At 37.1% G+C, this 20,613-nt stretch overlaps 1 protein-coding gene across 1 annotated transcript in view; it reads left to right on the top strand.

The window, feature by feature from the left end:
- LOC106962287 (sodium/hydrogen exchanger 9-like) overlaps positions 1–20,613 on the top strand; it is a 93,943-nt gene that overhangs the window by 34,143 nt on the left and 39,187 nt on the right. The window contains exons 9-12 of the mRNA XM_015056606.1: positions 640–728; positions 2,873–2,986; positions 6,955–7,066; positions 7,981–8,134. Coding sequence (XP_014912092.1) covers positions 640–728; positions 2,873–2,986; positions 6,955–7,066; positions 7,981–8,134 — 469 coding nt within the window. The remainder of the gene's footprint in view (positions 1–639; positions 729–2,872; positions 2,987–6,954; positions 7,067–7,980; positions 8,135–20,613) is intronic.

Raw genomic sequence — 20,613 nt, forward strand, 5'->3', positions numbered from 1 at the left:
ACTGTACTTAAGTACAGTAACGAAGTACTTGTACTTCGTTACTTCCCACCACTGCATTTTACCAAATGGAAATGAAATAGTGATCTTATTTTAGTAGTGTAGATGAAATTTGAACATGTATTTAGTCATTTTGGCCTCACAGCTAGTCTTCAGTACAGTCCTCCAGGATGACATTTATAGAATTAGAAATCTGACCCTTTTAGGGAATATAATATCTAACATTTTTATGTTTTCATATCCTGACAAATTCCTAGCAATGTATCAGACTTCTGTCTCTATTTTCTCTTTCGTCTGTCCTTTGGTTTTCTGGTTGTGGCCTGGTTAATGCCTTTGTGCAGATAAGAGATGCTAGAGCTGTAATTGGCTGAGTATGATAACATGAACAGGAAGATTGCCCTGCCCTATAAATTTCCCAAGAGAACTGTTTGTTATTGTTGCAACTTTGCCAGACCCCAGACCTCTGAGCAAATCTCTACAATCTTGGTGTAACGAAATAAAACACGCAAACATCTCTTTTTGTGAAACCACTGAATCTGACCGATCCCCATTATTCTTCCACAATTTGCCCCCACAGTAGATTGATTGCACTTTCAGAAGTTTAATCGACTTCATTTGCACATGTTTTGTTTTGTATTTCAGGCATTGTGGCAGTTCTGTTTTGTGGCCTGAGCCAGGCAAAGTACACAAATCTCAATTTGTCGCACGAGGGAAGCACAAGAACCAAACAGGTATATTTATTTTCAATGATTTCAACCAGTCTTACTTCCACTTTCGAGGAACATTTTTCAGTTTTATTCATTCATATGTTTTTTTTTTTATTTTTTATTATTATTATCATCTCTGCACGTAGAACCAGATATTAATTTCTATTAGTGTTCTGGTCATCCTGTAGATGTCTGTGGGGCAGACATCCCTCCACCTTATCTGCTTATAAAGCCTAGCACAGATGGGGGGCCAGCACTTCTGATATACTGAGCTGACAAGCTTCACAGTGGAGCAAATAAATCAAAAGTGTACACATAAACTCATCTGTGCATTTATTATGCATTATCGGTGCCACAGTGCAGCTGTTTATCACGGAAAAGCTTTCTAAAAGGTAACACAGTTGAACACCTCGCCTACAAAGTAGATCTGAACAGAGCAGTGTGTTTACTTGGCAGCATGCCTGTATCCATTATTTCATGTTTTATACATGCAGCTCCAGCTGAAATAAAAAAGGTACAAAGAGAGCATTTGAATAGTGAGTTGAACATATATTCTTTCACTGATGCATCTCTGGTTAATTCAAGCTCAAAGCTTTCTATAGAAGCTTTAAACCAAAAAAGCTTTATGTAATATAAAACATATTTTCTAAGTAATTAATAAAAGCTAAATGTCTACTTTATTGTTCATCAGTAACATTAATTAATGGCATTATGAAGAATTGAATTGATAAATGTATTTGTTTTCAATAGAGGTAAATGAGATCTGTTGGATTTTTTTATCTGGAAGTATCAAAAAAGCTTAACCAACATTCTGGGGTGTTTTTAATGGCCAATAGTCGGTCGTTTTGCTTTTCACTTATTTCGACAACCCACATATTTGCAATAAAACTCCTTTGAGTGTAAACCGAAAAAAGAATTGACTAAAACAACTCAGCCGATGAACGCAAAAAACATCATGCCCTCGGGCCGCAGATTTCTGCAGCTGCTTCCTCAAAAGGAATAACGTCAAAACTGAATTTGTCATGTTTGTACAAATCTCAGCTTATTTAGTGAGGAGTCCTTCACTGTCAGACTCTCATTGCATCTATATCGCATGCAGACAGACTTCCATAAATACTGATCTGTGGAAGGGGATGAATTGAGGCTTCATCTCAAACACCACTGACACCAAGCTGTTTTCTTGGACTGAAATCCTTTGTTGACTTATTATTTGATCTTAATGAACACTGAAACAAAGGGAGTTCAGAGGAACTATTTTCAGATGGATTTATAAAGCGCTCGGTGTGATGCAAAGATTTTAGCTGACATAGATAAACGTACAGTAGCTGGCAAAGAGCTGTTATGAATGTCGCTTTGTGCGACACAGACATTAATAAACGCAGGCAGGCAATCTTAAAACATTAAGTAGACAAAAGGATAATAATAATATCAAAAGTCTACAGCTCCATCTGAGCTTTACAATCATTGATGTGATGTCACATTAGTTTTATGACTTTAATAATGCATTCGAAGCATTTTTCCATCATAGAAGAATATGATAACATGGCTTCAGGCTACATCTGGGTGCACATGTTTGAATTTATTGTAGACTTTCTCTAATCTACACAGTGTCAGAGTCATGCAGGCTCAATAGGTATACCCATGTGAAAGAAACATTAATGTATGAAAATTTCTAATGTAATAAAAATTACATTATTTCTACTAATAGAAATAAGAGCTTGAAAACATCCGACTGTGTGTCATTAATCTATATAATGTGTTTCTCTTAGTGAAACAAGTTATTGAAATGAATTTACCTCTTAATAATATTCTAAGTTATGGAATATTACAATGTATTTAGATTCCATGCATGTAATTTAACCCTGTATAAGTAAGAGAGAATTTAAAACACTATAAAGCTTATGTACTCAAATTGTATTTATTTAAACAACGCACTCTCCAGATGTATAAATCCACTCCTATAAACATAATTTAAATGAATGCCATTAATGTCCTTTAGGAGTAGATGTAAAGTTCTGACCCAGGCTGTACCGTAACTCCACCAGCAAACGGCTTCACACATTCCCTCTCTCTCTCTCTCTCTCTCTCTCTTTCTCTCTCCACATACGTGCTCATCTTTCTGACCCTCTCTCTCAAGATTCTTTTAATCCTTTTTTTATAATTTGCAGCTCTTTGAAGTCCTCAACTTCCTCGGGGAGATTTTCATCTTCGGCTACATGGGATATATATGGTTTACATTTCGTCACCATGCCTTCCGAGCTCTCTTCATCTCTGGAGCATTTGTATCCTTTTCCTCCAATGCAACAGAGTCTTTCCACCCCCTGCTGTGCAGCCTCTGGATTTCAGTCAGAACTCACTCCGTTTGATTTCTCTCAGTCTGCTGTACTTTGAGACCGATCCCTTTTTGTGCAGTTACTGGAACATCTTTCTTGTTTTCAATTTGGCATCCCGATCATCCCAACAGCCCTTCAAAAGAAAAAAAAACAAAACAAAAAAAAAACACAATCCAAATCTTAAGCTGCTCGGAAATAAATTTTATTTGACTGCACAGATGGCATTCAGCTGCCTGTCTGTCCTTTAATTCTGCAAATTCACACCCAACAGCAAATCTTCAGTATAAATTTCCATACATTTAAATAGGTCATTTATTATAATTATGGTGGCTAGTTCTCCATTTGCTGAAAAACTATTGGAAATTGTGCCTATATGACAAAACTCAGAAAGGAGGATCTTGTTTATATATATATATATATATATATATATATATATATATATATATATATATATATATATATATATATATATAAAATTTCAGTCTTTTTTTAAAGGTAGACTCAATAAAAAATGTATTTTGTAATATATATATTTTAAGCTGATCATGGGCAGATTTGTGCATAATTACATATTTAAAACAATTAAGAGTCTATTATCCCTATATGAATCTATGCAAGTCTAGGTGAAGACATTGTTGGATGTTTGCACATTCAAAATTAATAACCAGGGGCCAATGGTACTCGTACGTTAAATATTTTAATGTGTACCATTAATTTTTAGTATAGGTTGTAATCTCCGTCGTGCAGCAATAGCTTCTAAAATTTGCCATATAATTTATTTATTTATTTGTTGTATTTCTCCTGCTCGCCAGATTTAGATAAAGTACTTTGTGAGTTTGCTTCTGCAAGAATATAGAGAGCGCATCCCAATCATCTTGGGGGTGGGCTTGGCATTTTGCGTTCAGGTTAGATGGATTTACTTAAGAACTGCCCTTTTATCTGTTTTTGCCCAGCTTGAAAACAACTCTTACATCAGAAAGTATTTGTATATTTTTTGCAGGAAAATCAGTTATCTCTTCATGAAACTGTATAATGAGCTCTGCAGGGTCCAGCACCAAACAAGCAAGCCAGATTTTTGACTTTTCAGAGGGAGTTGATTTCTCAGTCAATTCATTCCCAACTTGGCAAACATTGGAATGGAGACAAAACATTGGTATGCAAAATAAATTAAAATGTTTAGCTGATTATCGTGCAGGCTGAGGGTGAGAGTAACAGGCAGAGTTTTCGGTCATGAAAGACATCACTTTGGGAGAAATGAGACATCCAGTTCAGAAAACAAGACTCGGAGTGTTTGCATAGGAAAGAGATGTGATGAGTCTTCAGCAATATTTGGGGGTGTAGGGAGAATTGATGACATTTTGTTCTGTCTTTGCTATATGCTGATTAGTCTGCTTATATCAGTTTTAAGATTGCACAGCTAGAATTAGTTTAAAATAAGATCCCAGGTCCCTACGATGCTGAAATAGTATGGTAGCTGGAACATTATGTATGCTAACTTATCTTGTTAGCATTTTCTTCACACCTTCCCATTGTTTGTAAAATAAATGACCCTTTTACACTTTTTCAGGTATTGTAACTTACATTTATCATCTCTATTTTTCTATCACTATTTGGTCAGCTGCCTCCAGTGTTGTTGATGAAACTCTAAAGTGTTTATAGCTTTTTAAAAAAAAAACTGCTATATGTGGTAACAAAAGCATTAATGGTACCTAAGTAGCTTTGGCAAAGTTTGACTATAAGAGAAGTTTTATGCTCGAAGCTGCTGTTGTAGCCGTCAGCTGTTCTTTGTTAGAGAATGAAAGGGAGATTTCTTTGTAGGAACTCGGTGTTATTCATTGTACAACCATCCTTTCTTTAGACAGAGAAGTAGAGTATGCCAGGAAAAAAAAAAAGTGGCTGCACTCCAAGGAGTTGTTCTTTCACAGTCCACTGCTCAGACGACCAGCAATTATTATTACAGATCACCGTCCAGCACAGGGTCAAGGGGGCTACAGAAACATGGACAGAGCCGATTCCTATCCCAGTGCTCCTGTTTAGCCTGAGTGGTTGGTAGTGGAGGAAAACTTATGACTTGAGTTTAACTGTTCTGCTCTATAATATCCACCAAAATCTCACAATCATCTCCCACTGGAAGCTGACCGGGTTGTATAAACAGGAAGAAATGGAGGTCAGAGTCATCTTGCAGGGCCGTAAACGTGACTATAAAAATGAAATAACCCAAGTCATTCACCCCATGTTAATCGCTCTTTGGCTATTTAGTAGATTTTAATCGCTGTGGCCTCCAGTCTTAGTCGGTGACAATGGAGATTGGCTTTTATTGGAAATGGAGCTGAGATGAAAGTGCTTAATTACCTCCATTCAAATAGCTCAGAGGTCTTTGTCAGAGAGCAATGACTGCTTTTGGGAGCAGGATATTGCTTTTGAAATTCCATAGGGTTCAGAAGATTTAATATTGACTGCAGGATGTGACAGAACTCTGTTTTAGTAATAGCTCTGTCAGGCTAACGTCCCCTGTCGTAGATATTGATGCTGTTTTTATTTCTTGCATCATATTTGAATTTCCCTTGAGAAAGACTAAAATCTATTCCCTCCATGAATCTAAAACAAGGTTACCTGTCTGCATAAATGACTCTCATGCATCAAAGATTAAAAAAGGGGTTTGAAAATATGTTTGCCTCCCTTTAGCCATGTCCTCTTAGTGTCACAAATGCAGATTGTCACATAATAACAAGAAAACCGTAGGCTCAATCAAGGTCAGACGACGCTAAAAGAGGGCAATTGGAGCTTTTTTGACAAAAGACACTAAGTGTTTTCAAAATGGCAGCTATGTCCCTGATAATTGCCCACCTATCATCTTCTGTGTTACTGCCCTGGACACTTAGTATTCAGTCCCATCCTGTGTGGGCCATCCAAGTGGGTTTTCAGAGCCGAGACAGCTAGCAGCGCCTGATTGGTTTCATGCTTCAGCACGGTGCCACACTGCTGCATTTGCATCATAAACACACATTGTTTAGAAATCTTTTTTTTTAATATACACTCTGAGTTTGTGTTCGAACATTCATATCATATCACAGTTGAAACTAGAGGTTTGCATACCTTATATAAAAAAATATAGCATGTTTTTTTTCATAATCAGACATTAAATTAAACTGAACCCTTCATGTTTTAAGTCCATTTTGATTCCAAAAATAATTAAAATTTGCTAGATGTCAGAATAATCAGACTTGCTAGTTCCCCTTTTTTTTCTTTCAAATTTAACAATCAACATTATGACCAGAAAATTTGATGTTGCTTTTGGAGTTATGGTTTCTTCCTCAAAGAGTAGCCTTTGCTTTTTGCCTGGGAGTTGAGTACATTTCACAACACATCATATTCATCTCTGGGTCACAGCTTACCAATTCCCTCCCTAATATCTTGGCTTATTTTGATGATGTTACACAAGCAGTATGTTTGAGGTGTTACTTTGAAATGCATCTTAAGGTTCTGTAATCAAATCTGACAATGAAAAACAACATTTCACATTAAGTCCCTTGCGGTGATGGGTGCTTATATAATTATTTTTTTTAGAGAGCGCTAAATAGCAGCTTTGTCTACATTTTAAAAGCTACTTCAGTAAAGTTATATTTAATAATATTGCACCAAAATCCTATGTTTAATGAAATAACACAAGATGGATAATCTAGAGTTCACACTAAGACTTGTGGTTTTATTAACAATAATGGGTTGATGTGTTTAATGCTGAGATAGACTGAACATTTTTACCACCATAAGAATTAATTTACTATATTGCTTTGTTAATTAGAGAAGCATTTACACACGTGATGACTTGTTTGCTCCTTGACGTTAGCATCAAACATTTTGTTTTTTTTCCCAGGTGAATTCCATATATTGTCCTTAACCGTCCTCAATTCCTGCAGTTATCCATTTTTATTTCAAGAGCCTGCAACATCTACCCTTTGTCTTTCCTGATAAACCTGGGTCGCACAAAGAAGATTTCCCGCAACTTCCAACACTTTATGGTGTTTGCAGGTACTGTTTTTCTCAACTTCTAATCATTACGAAGCCTTCAGCATTGATACAGTTGGGATTGCTGGAGTGATAGAAGTTGGATTTGCAATCCTTTTTTCTGCAAGTTTTGAAAAAAGAAAACTTTCCCATTTCATTCATCCCATCATTTAGGGCCTGCAGCTACTATCGTTCGTGAGGACGATAAGGGAAGGTGTCTCTTGTGGAACGAGTGTAACACAATGTCTTGATGAAGTTAGTTTGACAGTCACAAATGCCAGCACCTACTTAAAGCCTTTAATATTTCATTACTTTTGCTCCTGAGGGCAGTTCTGCTTAAACGGATATATTCAGAATCACAAATGTTTTTATTTTTCACTCTTACCTTGTTAGTTTACGTTTAAATTGATGTGTATAAATCATTACCATTATATAGGTGTGTTTGACAGTAATATTTCAAAAGTTTTATAGTTAAAAGACTAGGGAAAGGGAAAGAAATGTTTTTATAGAAAGTAATACACCATCCTGTATGTTTGCAGGTCTGACCTACTTTACTGCTTATGTAAGAATGCTTCCTTATGAAAACCCCTTATCTTGCTGGGGGTTTTTTTTGTTTTTTTTTTTATGTATCCATCAACAAGCAACCAACACCTCCCCCGTTTTTTCCCATGGAGGCCAATGAATTCCCATGGGACGTTTTTTTTTTTTTTTTTTCCTATTACGCTCTGCATCAACCAATCTAAACTATTTGTTGGCCAAATGGTTTATGGTGACAGTGATAGTCGGAGTGTAATCTGTTTCCTTTCTACGGCCTTATTATCAGGATGGCTTGCTGCTTTTTATACATAATTGTCATTTGATAGATTTCTCGTAGTTTTACAGATGCCATTAACCCATATGTTTGCTCAAAAACAGCTTTGTTTTCTGTCTGTACCCAGGTTTAAGAGGGGCTGTTTCTTTTAGCTTGGCTGTAAGAGACACTTCAACAGAAGCACGACGCACCATCCTCACCACCACTCTGCTTCTGATTGGCTTCACTGTGTGGGTGCTGGGTGCAGCTGCCGATCCCCTGCTGAGCCATCTGGACCTCAGGTCAGTGTTTGCTGGCTATTTAAAGTCTGGTTCTGGTGTTGTATATCTGAATGTTCCTCTTGCTGAAAAAAACAAAAAAAACAAAACTATAGCATGGAGAAAAACTAGATAAAAGTGGCGAATAATGGCGAGAATGTCCCGCGAAGAAAAAAACTCTGCTTTTCTCAACCAAATAAAGCAGAGTGATGATGCTTGGATTGATATAATTGAGGTTCTCTTGTTGGTGCTGTGGTTTCGTTCCCAGTTTCAGCTCACAGAAAACCTTGCATAGTGGCATCAGCCTTCTTTTACCAACCCTTTCTGAAGGATTTAAAAAAAAAAACCACACAAGCCATTGGCACAGTTATGGTAAGAAATTAAGACAATTCTCTTACTGAAATCTTTGGCTTCCTACAAGGTCTCATCTGTTACTCTATCAAGACAAGACAAGTGTGTAGTCTGAATTAAACACACTAAATCACTTTTCAAGTGATTCAACTAATTATGAATTAATCATGGATCATTTTGAAAGCTTACTGATTTATTAACTAGAATACGATCATTCACTTTACAAGGTCCATTTAACATGTATTAATGTGCATGTATTAGTAAGCAGTTTCCTGATCATAACTCCTCAGGGACATAAAAAAATAAATCAGCTGAAGACAATACAAAGTTCATCTTGAATACCAACTTGGCAAAAATATTATTTTAGCTCAAAGTAAAGTCTTTAGCCGTTTTCACACTGCAAAGAATGGAACGGAACGCCACGGTACGGGTTCAAAGTAGGGCCAACCGTGTTTGCATTAGAACTTCCGACCCGGTTCCACCCGGCTCCTTGGAACCACAAGAGCTGTGGTTCCAATCGGGCCGACCAAGCGGGGCTGCTTAGAATCAGCAGCTGATTGGTCTAGAGTCAACCGTTGATCGGTTCTAGCTGGCTCTCACTAAACTGTTCTTACTGTATTTTGTAAAGAGTGCTCTTTTTAATATTTTTATTATTATTATTATTTTTAATTTGCGATGACGCAATCTGTGCAATGTCTGTCCTCTGAGTCAGTTATATGCAAACACAACAGGGCTGCAGTATGGGTCGGACTGGACCGAAGCGTGCCGTTCCGTTCCGTTCCGTGTCGTTCCGTTCCGTTCCGTTCCTTGCAGTGCAAAAACGGCTATGGTGACCTGCAAAGACTTTGGCCAGAAGAGTGAAATGAGGTTAGTAACTTTCTTAACAGAAAGAGGAGCCTAACCTTAGATGTTGTGGAAGTTTGTGTTTAATGTACAGTATTGCATCAATTGCTTAAAAACAACCTTGATTCTTCTGTTATTTGTGGAGTTCTCCTAAGTTTCATTCTTGGGTCGATATTATTTTAGACAAAAACATTTTTTATAGACTGTATCGTAAGGAAATTTTAATTTTTCTTCATTGCCATGTAGACGAGGCTCAGACCTATTTACTTTTGAATCACAGTTGTTCTTTTTCTTTAAAACCACTGTGTAGCTGGGATTGTCTTTAATTTCCTCTATTTTAATGAGTGAAAAAAAACAGTAATTGTTTTTGGAGAAAGATGCAATTGCCCCACTCCTGATATAGAGGTAGTGACTTTGTGTGTCCTATTTTTTCCTTCCATTGGTGGCAAGTGTAGCACTGTGAAAAAGTGTTTTCCTTTTTACATTTCTTGTTTATTAATCACACTTAAATGTTTCACATCATCAAACTAATTATAAAATCAGATGAAAAGTAAATAGAAAATGACATTTTAAATATCACTTTCCAATAATGCAACCAAAATTATTCCAACAGTGTATGCATATTAAGTACTAAATCAAATAATCATGTTAAAACTGCATTTGGTGTTACGCGGGTTACCTATTTTAAATAAATAGTTGATCATTTCAAACGTTATCTGTAAAAGGGGACATCCAAAGCCACTGCCTACATAAATGTGCATTATTTACAAAAAGTACTGCTATATAAGGAGCTGTTCTAGCTCCAAGTCTGAGCACAGTCTATGATTTGAGGATTGTGGGCCATAATGATAAAGGCGGACAGAAGAGGTGGGAGGGATGTGACGTGGTAATTAGTAACCTGTATTATTAAAGTGGAGCACATGGCCCAAACTGTAGCGGTATACTTTATTCCAGTTTGCTACATCTTTCAACAATGCCTGATGGAAAATCTTAAAGTATTTCTACGGTGTAAATATCAGGTTAAATATTTCCTTTGCTGATCTTAGTAAATAAAACTCATATATTATATAGATTCATTACACTTCAAGTGTTTATTTCAGTTGTTTTTTTATATATATATTTATGAGTTAAATCTAATGAAACCCAAAGTTCTTTATAAGAAAATTTTAAATGATGCACAACCATCAAAGAAAGGATTTAAAAATAAAAAAAAGATTTACGTATTATGGTATGTCTATGTTATAACTTAAACACGGGAAAGACTCCTGACTTAAGACAAGTCCCTTTTTTCTCTTGAATCAGCTCGGTCCTATCTGAGGGTGAAGGATTTACTCTGTCATGTGGGAAATGTAGAAATGTAGTTACCCAGCAATGCCTACATCAAAGGATTGAAATAGCTTCTTATAAACAATGAAAACGAAGTCATTTGTGAAGTCGAGCAAAACATGGAACACCGCTGTTGTTAATGAATTGCAGGCTGGCTTTGGTAATTCAATTGGCTCAGTTGTTTGTTCAAGGTTTTTGCAGCCAAACAAACTTAATTTCACTGTTATAAAGGTGGGGAAAGAACCATTCTCTGCATGAAAACAAGCTGGACATAAGATTTATGTCCATAAAGTCAGATTTTTTTTTTCTTTTTGCTTGTGTACTTTCCTAGATCTGATCATATTCTTATCACCGGAGACTGAGCTGGTATGAAGGCCGAGATTACGTGCTGTAATTTCCAACTTTCTGTGCAATCTGTCTGTCCTCTGAGTAAATCTCTGAATAAATCAAAACCATTCAAGCCCAGTAAATCCAAACAATGAACTAAGGATCTCCTTGCAGTTTCAAATGGTGAAGCTAATTATTCACCCTCTTATTGGCTCTCTGTGGTAGCAGTTCATGATGTTGCCTTTGTTGCACTCCAAACTTAGAATCTTATTGATCTTATGTTAAATAACAGAAAACATAGAAACTGTTATGCACAATAAGATTTTTTGATAGTTTATAGTATGGATTTGTTACTTTTTTTTTTTTTTTTTTCAAAGAAGCATTCTAACATCTGTCTAACATTTAAAGATTGACTTGAGTGGAAATTCCCTACAAAGGCAATACAAAAACACAGGAGTGTAATGGTCCACTGTGATCTGACATAAAAGCGAAACAGAGAACATGCAGCAACCCACTATTTCTGAAATGGCCTTTAAATTACCTTACAGAGCCCACCTGAGAAGGCATAAATGCACTTCCATATAATCACTGATGTTTGTTTAAATCTTTTTGTAAGGGACTATAAAGCTGAGAATTGCAAGCTATGTGTTTTGTTTGCTCCCTAAAGATGTTTTTTTTTTTTTTTAATTAGTAAATATCTCTGAAGCTCAAAGCAGAAACATTGCAATCCTGATCCAGAAAATAGCTGTTTCTCACTTCATTATATGCTTTTAATGACTTTATATTTTGTCACATACCAAGACATTTGCATTTCTGAACATCAGACAACACATTTAACTCTTTTACCCCTAAATAAAACAAATATATCAAACTAAACAACGGTCCCATTATCAGTTAACCGAGTCCAACTGTTTATAATGTAATCTCAGAATTAATACAGCTGGTCTGTCAAGGCCCCAGAGGTTTGTTAGAAAACATTAGTGGAGAAAGATGCTCTGATCAGATTAGACCATAATTGCACTTTTTGGGCTAGATAGAAAATTCTGTCTGGCAGAAACCAACACAATGTAAAAACCACGGAGCACAAAACCTGTTGGATGATGATGAATGAGATTGGGGCAGAAATTCACCTTTCAGCAGGACGACGACCCTGAGCACACAGCCAGAGCTATGAAGTAATGGTTTAGATTAGCAGTCTGCAACGTTTACAATCCAAAGAGAAATTATTTCCCTCAATCCTGCTTGTTTAGAGACCCAAATGTTGTATGACCTTTGTAAAGAGGAAAATTTATAATTTTTGATAATCATATACAATTTTCTTTTCTAAAGAACCACTATTTTATTAGAATGTTTAGGTTTGTATAATTTCTTTCTGTGGGATGTTAATATTTGTGAAAATGTATTTAAAAAAAAAACCAAACAAACGGAGTAAAGAAGATATAACTGTTACTTTTAGGGTTATTCTATTGTGGAAATTAAATGTATTTATTTATTTATTGACAAACATGTAAAATTGGCAAATCTTTCCCTTGGTATTATATTTATATTTAAAAGCATTCAATTTTTATTTATCATTTCCAGTCAAAGTTATTAAGAGGCATTGTAGAAGGTCCAAAAAGCCATTTGCAGCTCCAGAGCTGCAGGTTTCAGACCCCTGGTTTTGATGAAAGCATATTGATTTCTTATAATGGTTGAAACCTAAATCTAATTGAGAGTCTTTGGCAGTGCTGGATAACTGCCTCTCCATCCAATCTGGAGCTATTTTTGCAAACATGAGTGAGCAGATATTTCAGCCAGTAGATGTGCAAAGCTGTTAGGAAGACACAGCAGACTTTTGGGGTAATTACAGCAAAAGGTGTTTCTGTGCTCTATTGACTCAGGGGCTGAATACTAATGCAAGCCGCAGTTTCTTGTCCAAAAATTAAGCCAGCTGCTTGTATCCTTACACATTTTGTTAGATGCAAACCACCTTTAAAATGATAGACTTTTGAAGAGACAGCATCATTTTTTGACTATTCTTTGGTATTTTTCATAATCTCCCTAAAGTTGATTGTAATTACTGGTCCAATAGAGCTTAACAAGACCAAATGACAAGCTAAGGGCTAAATTTAATCTTTTAATCTTAAACTGGTTTCTTTCCCTTGTGTAGCCAAATTATGTACCAGATTTAGCTTTCCAGACTGAACGCCAGCATTTAAGAAAGGAATCCTGAAATTTGATTAACAAAGTCACTGGAACATCCTTCTGGCAGATTTTAAGGGATGCAGTCTTCGTTTGACTAACCTTTCAGGCAAAAATAGAGCAGCATGCAGCTTTATATGTGTTGGCACCGGTGGCAAGACTTCTTGAAAACCCTTAAATAAATTAACATTTTTATGACTGAAGAATTATCTTGTCATAAAAGCTAAAATCAATGTAACCTTCTAATTTTCAGTGGGGAAAAGCCCTACACACACACACACACACACACACACACACACACACACACATATATATATATATATATATATATATATATATACATATATATATATATTTACAAGTGATATAACAATTCACTTGTACTGCACTCAGATATTCAGTGAATTTCTTAAACAAATGTAATGCATACTTTTCTTTTAACACTAACCATACATAACATCTGATTTGTCTGGGACTTTAGCACAGAGACCCAGTTGTATTAGCATACCCTCAAAATGACAGTAGCTCACAAAATCAATATCAGATTAGAACATTTTTGCGTGGTCTGATGAATCACGTCTACAGCTGCAACACTGAGTGGGTAAGGTCAGAATGTGACGTAAACAGGGTGAACCAAATGCCATATCCTGCGTCGTATCAACAATCCCTTGATGGTTGTAGTGTAATGGTGTGGGGGACATTTTTTCCAAGCACTTTGGACCTCTTCATAATATTGGAGTATTGTTTAAACAACAAAGCTTTCTTAAGTATTGTTGCAGACCATCTTCATCCCTTTTGGACTCCAATGTATCTGTCTTCTGATGGCTACTTCCATCAGTATAATGCACCACATCACAAAGCTCAACTCATCTCAAACCGGTTTACCTGCATACCAATGTGTTCACCGTACTCAAATGGTTGTTTTCTGAAAGTTTGTTCCAGTTTAACGAAGCTTAAAAACTGAATCTTGGTCCTCTGTTTGGTGGCTGGTATATGTATGTATATATAAAGTGGAAAACCTGGACTGAATTATTTTACAGTTATTCCAGATTTGAAGCATAATTTGGATTTGAGAGGAAAATAAGTAAATAAATCCAAATTCTTATTTTATTCCAAAATACAACTGAAGTCGTCTTTTCTCATCGTGATCCATTCTTGTCAACCCAATATTTTGTTCTCTAAGGTGGGAGCAGAAGGCGGGGCTCGCCCAGGGCTGCATTCATTCAAAAAGAAAATATATTGTTGCTTGCAGCAACATGTTTCTCTTTGCCTTTTTGTGTTGGTGGGTAAGAAAATTAAAATGAGCAGACCTCGTAACCTGCAGGCCAATATATAACAGCTGGAGCCTGGCTAATGAGTGGCCTGTGTGTTCTGGATGGACAGATGGACGGGTGGAAAACCCATTCCTCTGATGTCTCTTCCTCTCCTTCATGCCCCACTGACCTCACGTCAATCACAATCTCACTTTCTGTGTGTCTTTGACGTCCATCTGCTTGTAGCAAGGATACGTGTCAAACAGCAATTTAGATTTGAGATGGACTTTTTAATTCACTCTAACACTGAGCAAACAAATGGATGTCCTCTTTTCTCTTAATAAATGGGGCAAAGTGTCCTAAAGGAGAAAGGAAAGTCATACATACACCCACATGCATGCAATGCCTGCAACAAAAATATGCCAAACTGATTGCATGGAAGATATTTGAGAGATGAATAATGCTTGCGTAGGTCCTGATAAGACAAGAGGATAATAAGAGAGGAACAAAGACTTTTTTAACTTATTTTTTTAGACTTTGTTGCCTTTATTGAACAGCACATAAAAAAGAAATGCAGAGAGGTGAGAAGGGGATGACATGCAGCAAATGCCAGAGACCGGGAATCGAACCCGGGACGACCACCACACGATGCACATGCTCTACCAACTCAGCCACCCAGCACCCGAGAGAAAGGGAGGATTAATTTTAGGAAGAAAGTCTCATTCTTTGACCCATCCTCAGATTATTCCAGACATTGTTTTATTTGAGGATTCAATTTCACAAAGCAATTTTTAGGTTAAATTTATATGTGTAACAAATGTATGGCAGCTACATTCTCAAGTATTAATGAAATGCAGTCATGTGCTACTGGTTCGACCTGTTTGACCAAATTCATCCGTCAAATTTGAACCACCGAGCAAATTCATTATTCATGCATCCCAATGATCTGGTGATGGATTGGAGCTATTGCGCTATTCCCGGAACACTTTGTCTCATATGTTTATCAGAACAACCTTCTCTCTTCCCTTGCTCTGTCTCTCTACCCCGCTTCCCCTTCACTTTCTCTCTTTCCCTGGTTTTCCTGAGTGAGTTTTCCCCTACCTTCCTTTGCCAAAAGTTCCATCTTTAATTTCATTATTGCCCCCATCTGCCAGTAGGCATCAGGCCTTGGGTGTTCGACACTGAGCGGCAGTGGAGCAGTGCAAGTTCAACCAACTGCACAAACCATTATTTCAAAGCCACAGCTGGAGCAGACTGCCTTGGTTTGAACCAAAAAATGGTTCATGTATTCACCACGACTTGGTTGGACTCTTGCAAAAGTCCAACCAACCCCATCTTTAAAGTCGTTGCACTTGATCCAGAACACTAAAGTCACAAGACATCACGTTTCTGTCTCATTGATCACATTTGTCCTCTTTACGCAGATTCCTTGTAGTTTGTAGAAGGTATTTTAAAATCAGTCTTTTGCTTGCCAAGTCCTGAGGGGTGCATAACCTTTAATTATCAAAAAGAGCTCATATTTGCACATAGAATTTTCTTCCACAGATGGACATTCCTGGTTTTCAGAGTTTCTGGATCAAAAATGAGAGGCAAGCATCATTTCTTTGGTTCTTCATCAGTTTTGTCACAAAAAAGAAATGTCTTTGGATTTGCAACCAAATTGATTAATTCACCCTTTCTTTGTACACCATATCCCTCCCCTTATATCCAGTCTGTACATCAAAATCATTTACATTCTTTGTGGCATTGCCCTAAAGTGTTCAGTTTGACACATTATTAGTTTGTAGTGTCTTATTCATCGACTGAAGACTGGAAACTAATTTAGTTTGGATCGGATTTTAGTCTGTAGTAATTTGCTTTTCAAGTGAGTTTAAAAACTCTATACTTCTGTACAAACATGTGCATTGTATATTCTTTCTACTTATAATATATTAATTTATTGAAATAATATGAAAGCAGAGGAACAATTATAAAACTTTAAGTTGGCAAAAGTCTTTGTTTAAAAATTGCTGTAACTTACCCATTTTCAAAGTCCAACATTTCTCTTTGACCTGAACTATAAATAAGCTATTGCAAAGATTAAAATATGTCAGCCATTTTTAAATGTTAGGTCAAGTAATTGGGGAATAATCCCCTTGAATTCTGACTGACTGCATAAAGCTGTCAGGAAATGTGAAAATGAGTACTGGTGTTAATGAATGTAGACCCAAGAGAGTCAGGGTATGTTCATTCAGCTAACTCTGAGTTTCTAAAAAGTTTATTTTTTTTTTTACTCCTAGAATCAGCTTCATGCAGCCCTGCACAGAGGACAGCTCCTGGTAGCTTCCAGCTACTCCTGTGAAATTGAGATCGACACATTCTCTTAGTTTGTAGACTTTTAAAACACGTCAGTACCAAAGCATTACCTCCAATATGCTCAGGTCTTCTCTATTCTAGCCTGCTACCTGATGTCTCTCTAACACGGTTAAATGTTTGTCAATTACCGTTGCTCCACATGCAGCAAGATTTGTTCCCATAAAAAAGTTTTTCTTTGCAGTATTGACTTTCATCACTCAAAGCCGAGAATCACTACTACTAGGATTTTTGTTATTGTGCCTTTTTGCTCAAGTTAAATTAGACTACATGCATGCAGCCATATCATATTCCAAACTCAGGATTGCTGAGTGAGTTTAAACGTACCCAGATGGATATCTGGCTTCTGCTGGCATTTTTGTTGAGATCAGAAAATCTTCAGCCATTCATGCCAATTAATTTAATTGTTCCCCCCGATCTAAATTACTTCCTGTTTAGTTTTCATATAAACGGCAGCTGATAAAATATTCTGATTGTATTTATTTTTCAACAACATTTTGCGGACTCCAAAACAACCTAACGCCAAGTCTCCATTTCTCATTTTCTACTTAGCCAAAACTTTACTGATACGTCTATCATCACGTTAGGCAACCCTATGTTTTGCTTGACCTACTGTTCCCCCTCATTCTATATGCATGAAGAGGAAAAGACAAGTCAGTGCAGATTGCAGGGTGTTGATGACACTTCACTGTTGAATACCAGGTCAGAATGGGGTCAACTCCCAGTGTAATTGATGATGCCGTCGTTACGAGAGACGCTGAGGCTGGAGGAAACCTGGTGAGTTATGACTCTGATGCTAATCAGATGTGAAATCTTATCTCCTCACATTAGCCTGCAAGGGTTATTTTCTGTGGCACCAGATCCAGATATACTGCTTGGTCAGCTGAGCTATAAACACGCGTACGCGGAGTAGATAGTTGAGCTCTGCGTGCACAAGTAAAACACAGGTAAGGGATTACGGAAAGAGAGCTTTTACCTTCTGACACACAGTTCACTGGGTTCACTCACTCACAGGGGGATTGATAGTCATGGCTGTGAGCGGAATGCCCTGGTAACCGCATCTGTCAGATCGGCGAAAATGGCAAGTTTATCAGCCCAAAATTGACTGTAGGCTAAGGACTCTTAGCCTGGAGTTCTGTGCACCAGCCTCCACTAAAAAGGCCCAGAGGTGCAGCCTAATGGATATGACGTCAACATGAAGAGGGTGGAGGATGGCCATTAAAAAGCGCATTAGGGCAATAAAAATGACCACTTGTGTGTGTGTCTCAGTTTATTTGCGCTGTTCAGGAAGGAGGGTCATGTGGATGATTTTACACATAAAGAGCAACTATGTCTGCAGTGCTCTGGATTTGTTGAAAGGTGCCTTCTATTTACTGTTTAAAGATTCCTCATTTAGGCAGCAGAAATGGAAAGATCCTTAGCGTGTTTGTCTGTCAGGTGTCCCTCGGCTGAAAGAGGATCCACATAAGTATGAATAATAAAACAGTCATGTTGTGCCTCAACTGCACAGGCTTGAGCACAAATACTGCCTCAAACCTAACACACATGTACATTTCTACAGTTGTTTGGTGGATGAACAGTGCCTTAAGAAATTTGCTTTCGTGTAATGTGCCAAATAAATGGGAATGTTGTTATGGTATGACAGAGTTTAATGTCTGCAGATCGCTGCAGAAGTAGAAATAGTGCTGAGTTAATGTGTTGGTTGTGTAGAAGAAAGCTGAATAGGTTTTGTTTATGTGAATTCATTGTTTTAAAAGTGAATGCCAGCAATGAATTCAGCTCACCTAACTTCCTCAGCCTGCCAAGCGACCTCACTTCTCAGTCATTCTCAATGGGATCCTCTCAGTTATGGTGCGGTTATTTTTAGCCCTCTATAATTTCAGCTGTCGGCCTCTTGAGGAATTACAGATTGAACTTTGAATTAAGACAGACGGTGGTTGGGACAGAGTGAAATTTTAAGGTCATGTAAACATAAAGGTGTGCCAGCACACGTTAACTTTTAGTTGTATGATTTCTTGTTTTTGTTTTAATTTAGATTTTTCATATAAAGCACCAGTTACCACATGTCCTCTGAATTATGTTTAATCATATTAAAAGATTCCAAGTCAGATATGTATGTTCCAATTGATCCCATTAAAAAACAAAACAATGCAGTTGTGTTCAGTCTATTATTTAAATGGGTTAAAACCATTTTTTGTCTAAGGAAACTACCAGAGACTGCATCGAGGCATTGACTTGCAACATAGAATGAAAGGCGGCACATATAGTTACAAAAGTTCAGTCACTAAAAACGGATCCCTGTTGTTTAGGAGAGAGACGGGGTTAAACACTGATTGACAGGGTCAAGTGTGTCATCTACAGAAGAACATGAGGTTGTTGGCAGGAGCAGGCCCTCTCATGAAAGGTGTCGCATATAAACAGAAAGCTAGACCAGGTGTAGCTTTTTTGAAGAGTAAACAACAGAGTGAGGACAGAAAGTTGAGAGCTGAAACAATGGCTGATCATGCAAAATTAGAGAGGAGGAGGGAAATGGAGCAAAGACGGGAGAAGTGGTCAGTATGTTTTCCAGCAGCCCTGAGGCTCTAGGGGCATAAATACAGACTTTTACAGTTTTGGTCTGCACTTTGATAAATTATGATTTTTTTTTTTTTTTACTTCAGTAGATAATTTATTAATCTCTTCAATAAAACATTACAATACTAGATGAATATTAATGGACGTCACAAGCTTCCACTCCTTTAAACTAATTAATGCCATAAGATTTATGAAGTAGTTTTAACTCTTTTTTTAATTGTAAAGAATTATTTTTGTCTTTGTCTTTTTTTTTTTTTGTTTTAGTTCAGTGTAATGCAAATATTAAGCATATATGTAAATGTATATTTCAATGTAATGTAAACTAAAGCGTTTTTTTTTGTACTTTACCTTTATAAGTTAATCAGCATTTCAAGGATTTTCTAAGTAGTAATTCAATAACTTATGTTTCTCCAGAGCTTTAATTTGACTTAACGTATGAAAGCCCATAGCAACATTTATATGACCATTACCCAGAGTGAACAAGATGGTGGTTGAGGCAAAAATAAAAGCTAAAGCTAAACCTGGCCCAGGGATTTTTGTAAGAATTTTGATCAGGCAGTTACTGGTCAGGCAGACCAAGCTAATGTTGGTCAGCAGCTGATTACCCTTTTCATCTGTAATCAAAATTGAACTGCTCCTTGATTCTTGAAGAAAAAAATGTGTTCCAGTGTTGCACAACTTACTGCTTATTGATGAGATTCTGCTCACTTTTGGGAAGAGAGAAGCATGTAAAAGCACACACCCAAACAGACTGATTTCTCTGTATAGTGGCCTCCTTATTCTATCAACAGAAAGCTGACATACTGGTGTATCCTCTGTCTGGCTGGTCTTGAATGAAAACATTCAAGACCATTTTCCAAATCTCTTGGAAAAGAGATTTCCAAGAGATTTTCCAAATCTCTTGGAAAATGTTAGTACTGACTATAAAACTGACCAAAAAAAGACACACTGTTCAGCAAAATCTGTTCAGCATTAAGAAGTATCCTTAAACGGAAACTGAAATGCATGCATACTCACTCGCTGAGACAATCGAATAAAACAAGAGATCGAGTGCTGCAAGCGCAGTTATTAATTCAGCCTTCTGAGCTTTGCCGCTGCAAAACTCAAGCCTGTGCAATCAAATCTTGCACCGGCTTGTGATGGAAGGCAGCTGTTATGTAACTGGTCTATTGCTGAAGGTGACAGCGAGACCCATAGAAATGTAGCTTTCAGCACATGCTTGCTCTACATCTTTGTCTATGGTCTGACTTGGACTGTAAGACTCCCCCCCCCCCCCCCCCCCCCCCCCCCCCCCCC

The sequence above is a fragment of the Poecilia latipinna genome, unplaced genomic scaffold, assembly GCF_001443285.1.
Source record: "Poecilia latipinna isolate Pla-1442-1.1 unplaced genomic scaffold, P_latipinna-1.0 Scaffold1395, whole genome shotgun sequence".
NCBI lineage: Eukaryota > Metazoa > Chordata > Actinopteri > Cyprinodontiformes > Poeciliidae > Poecilia > Poecilia latipinna.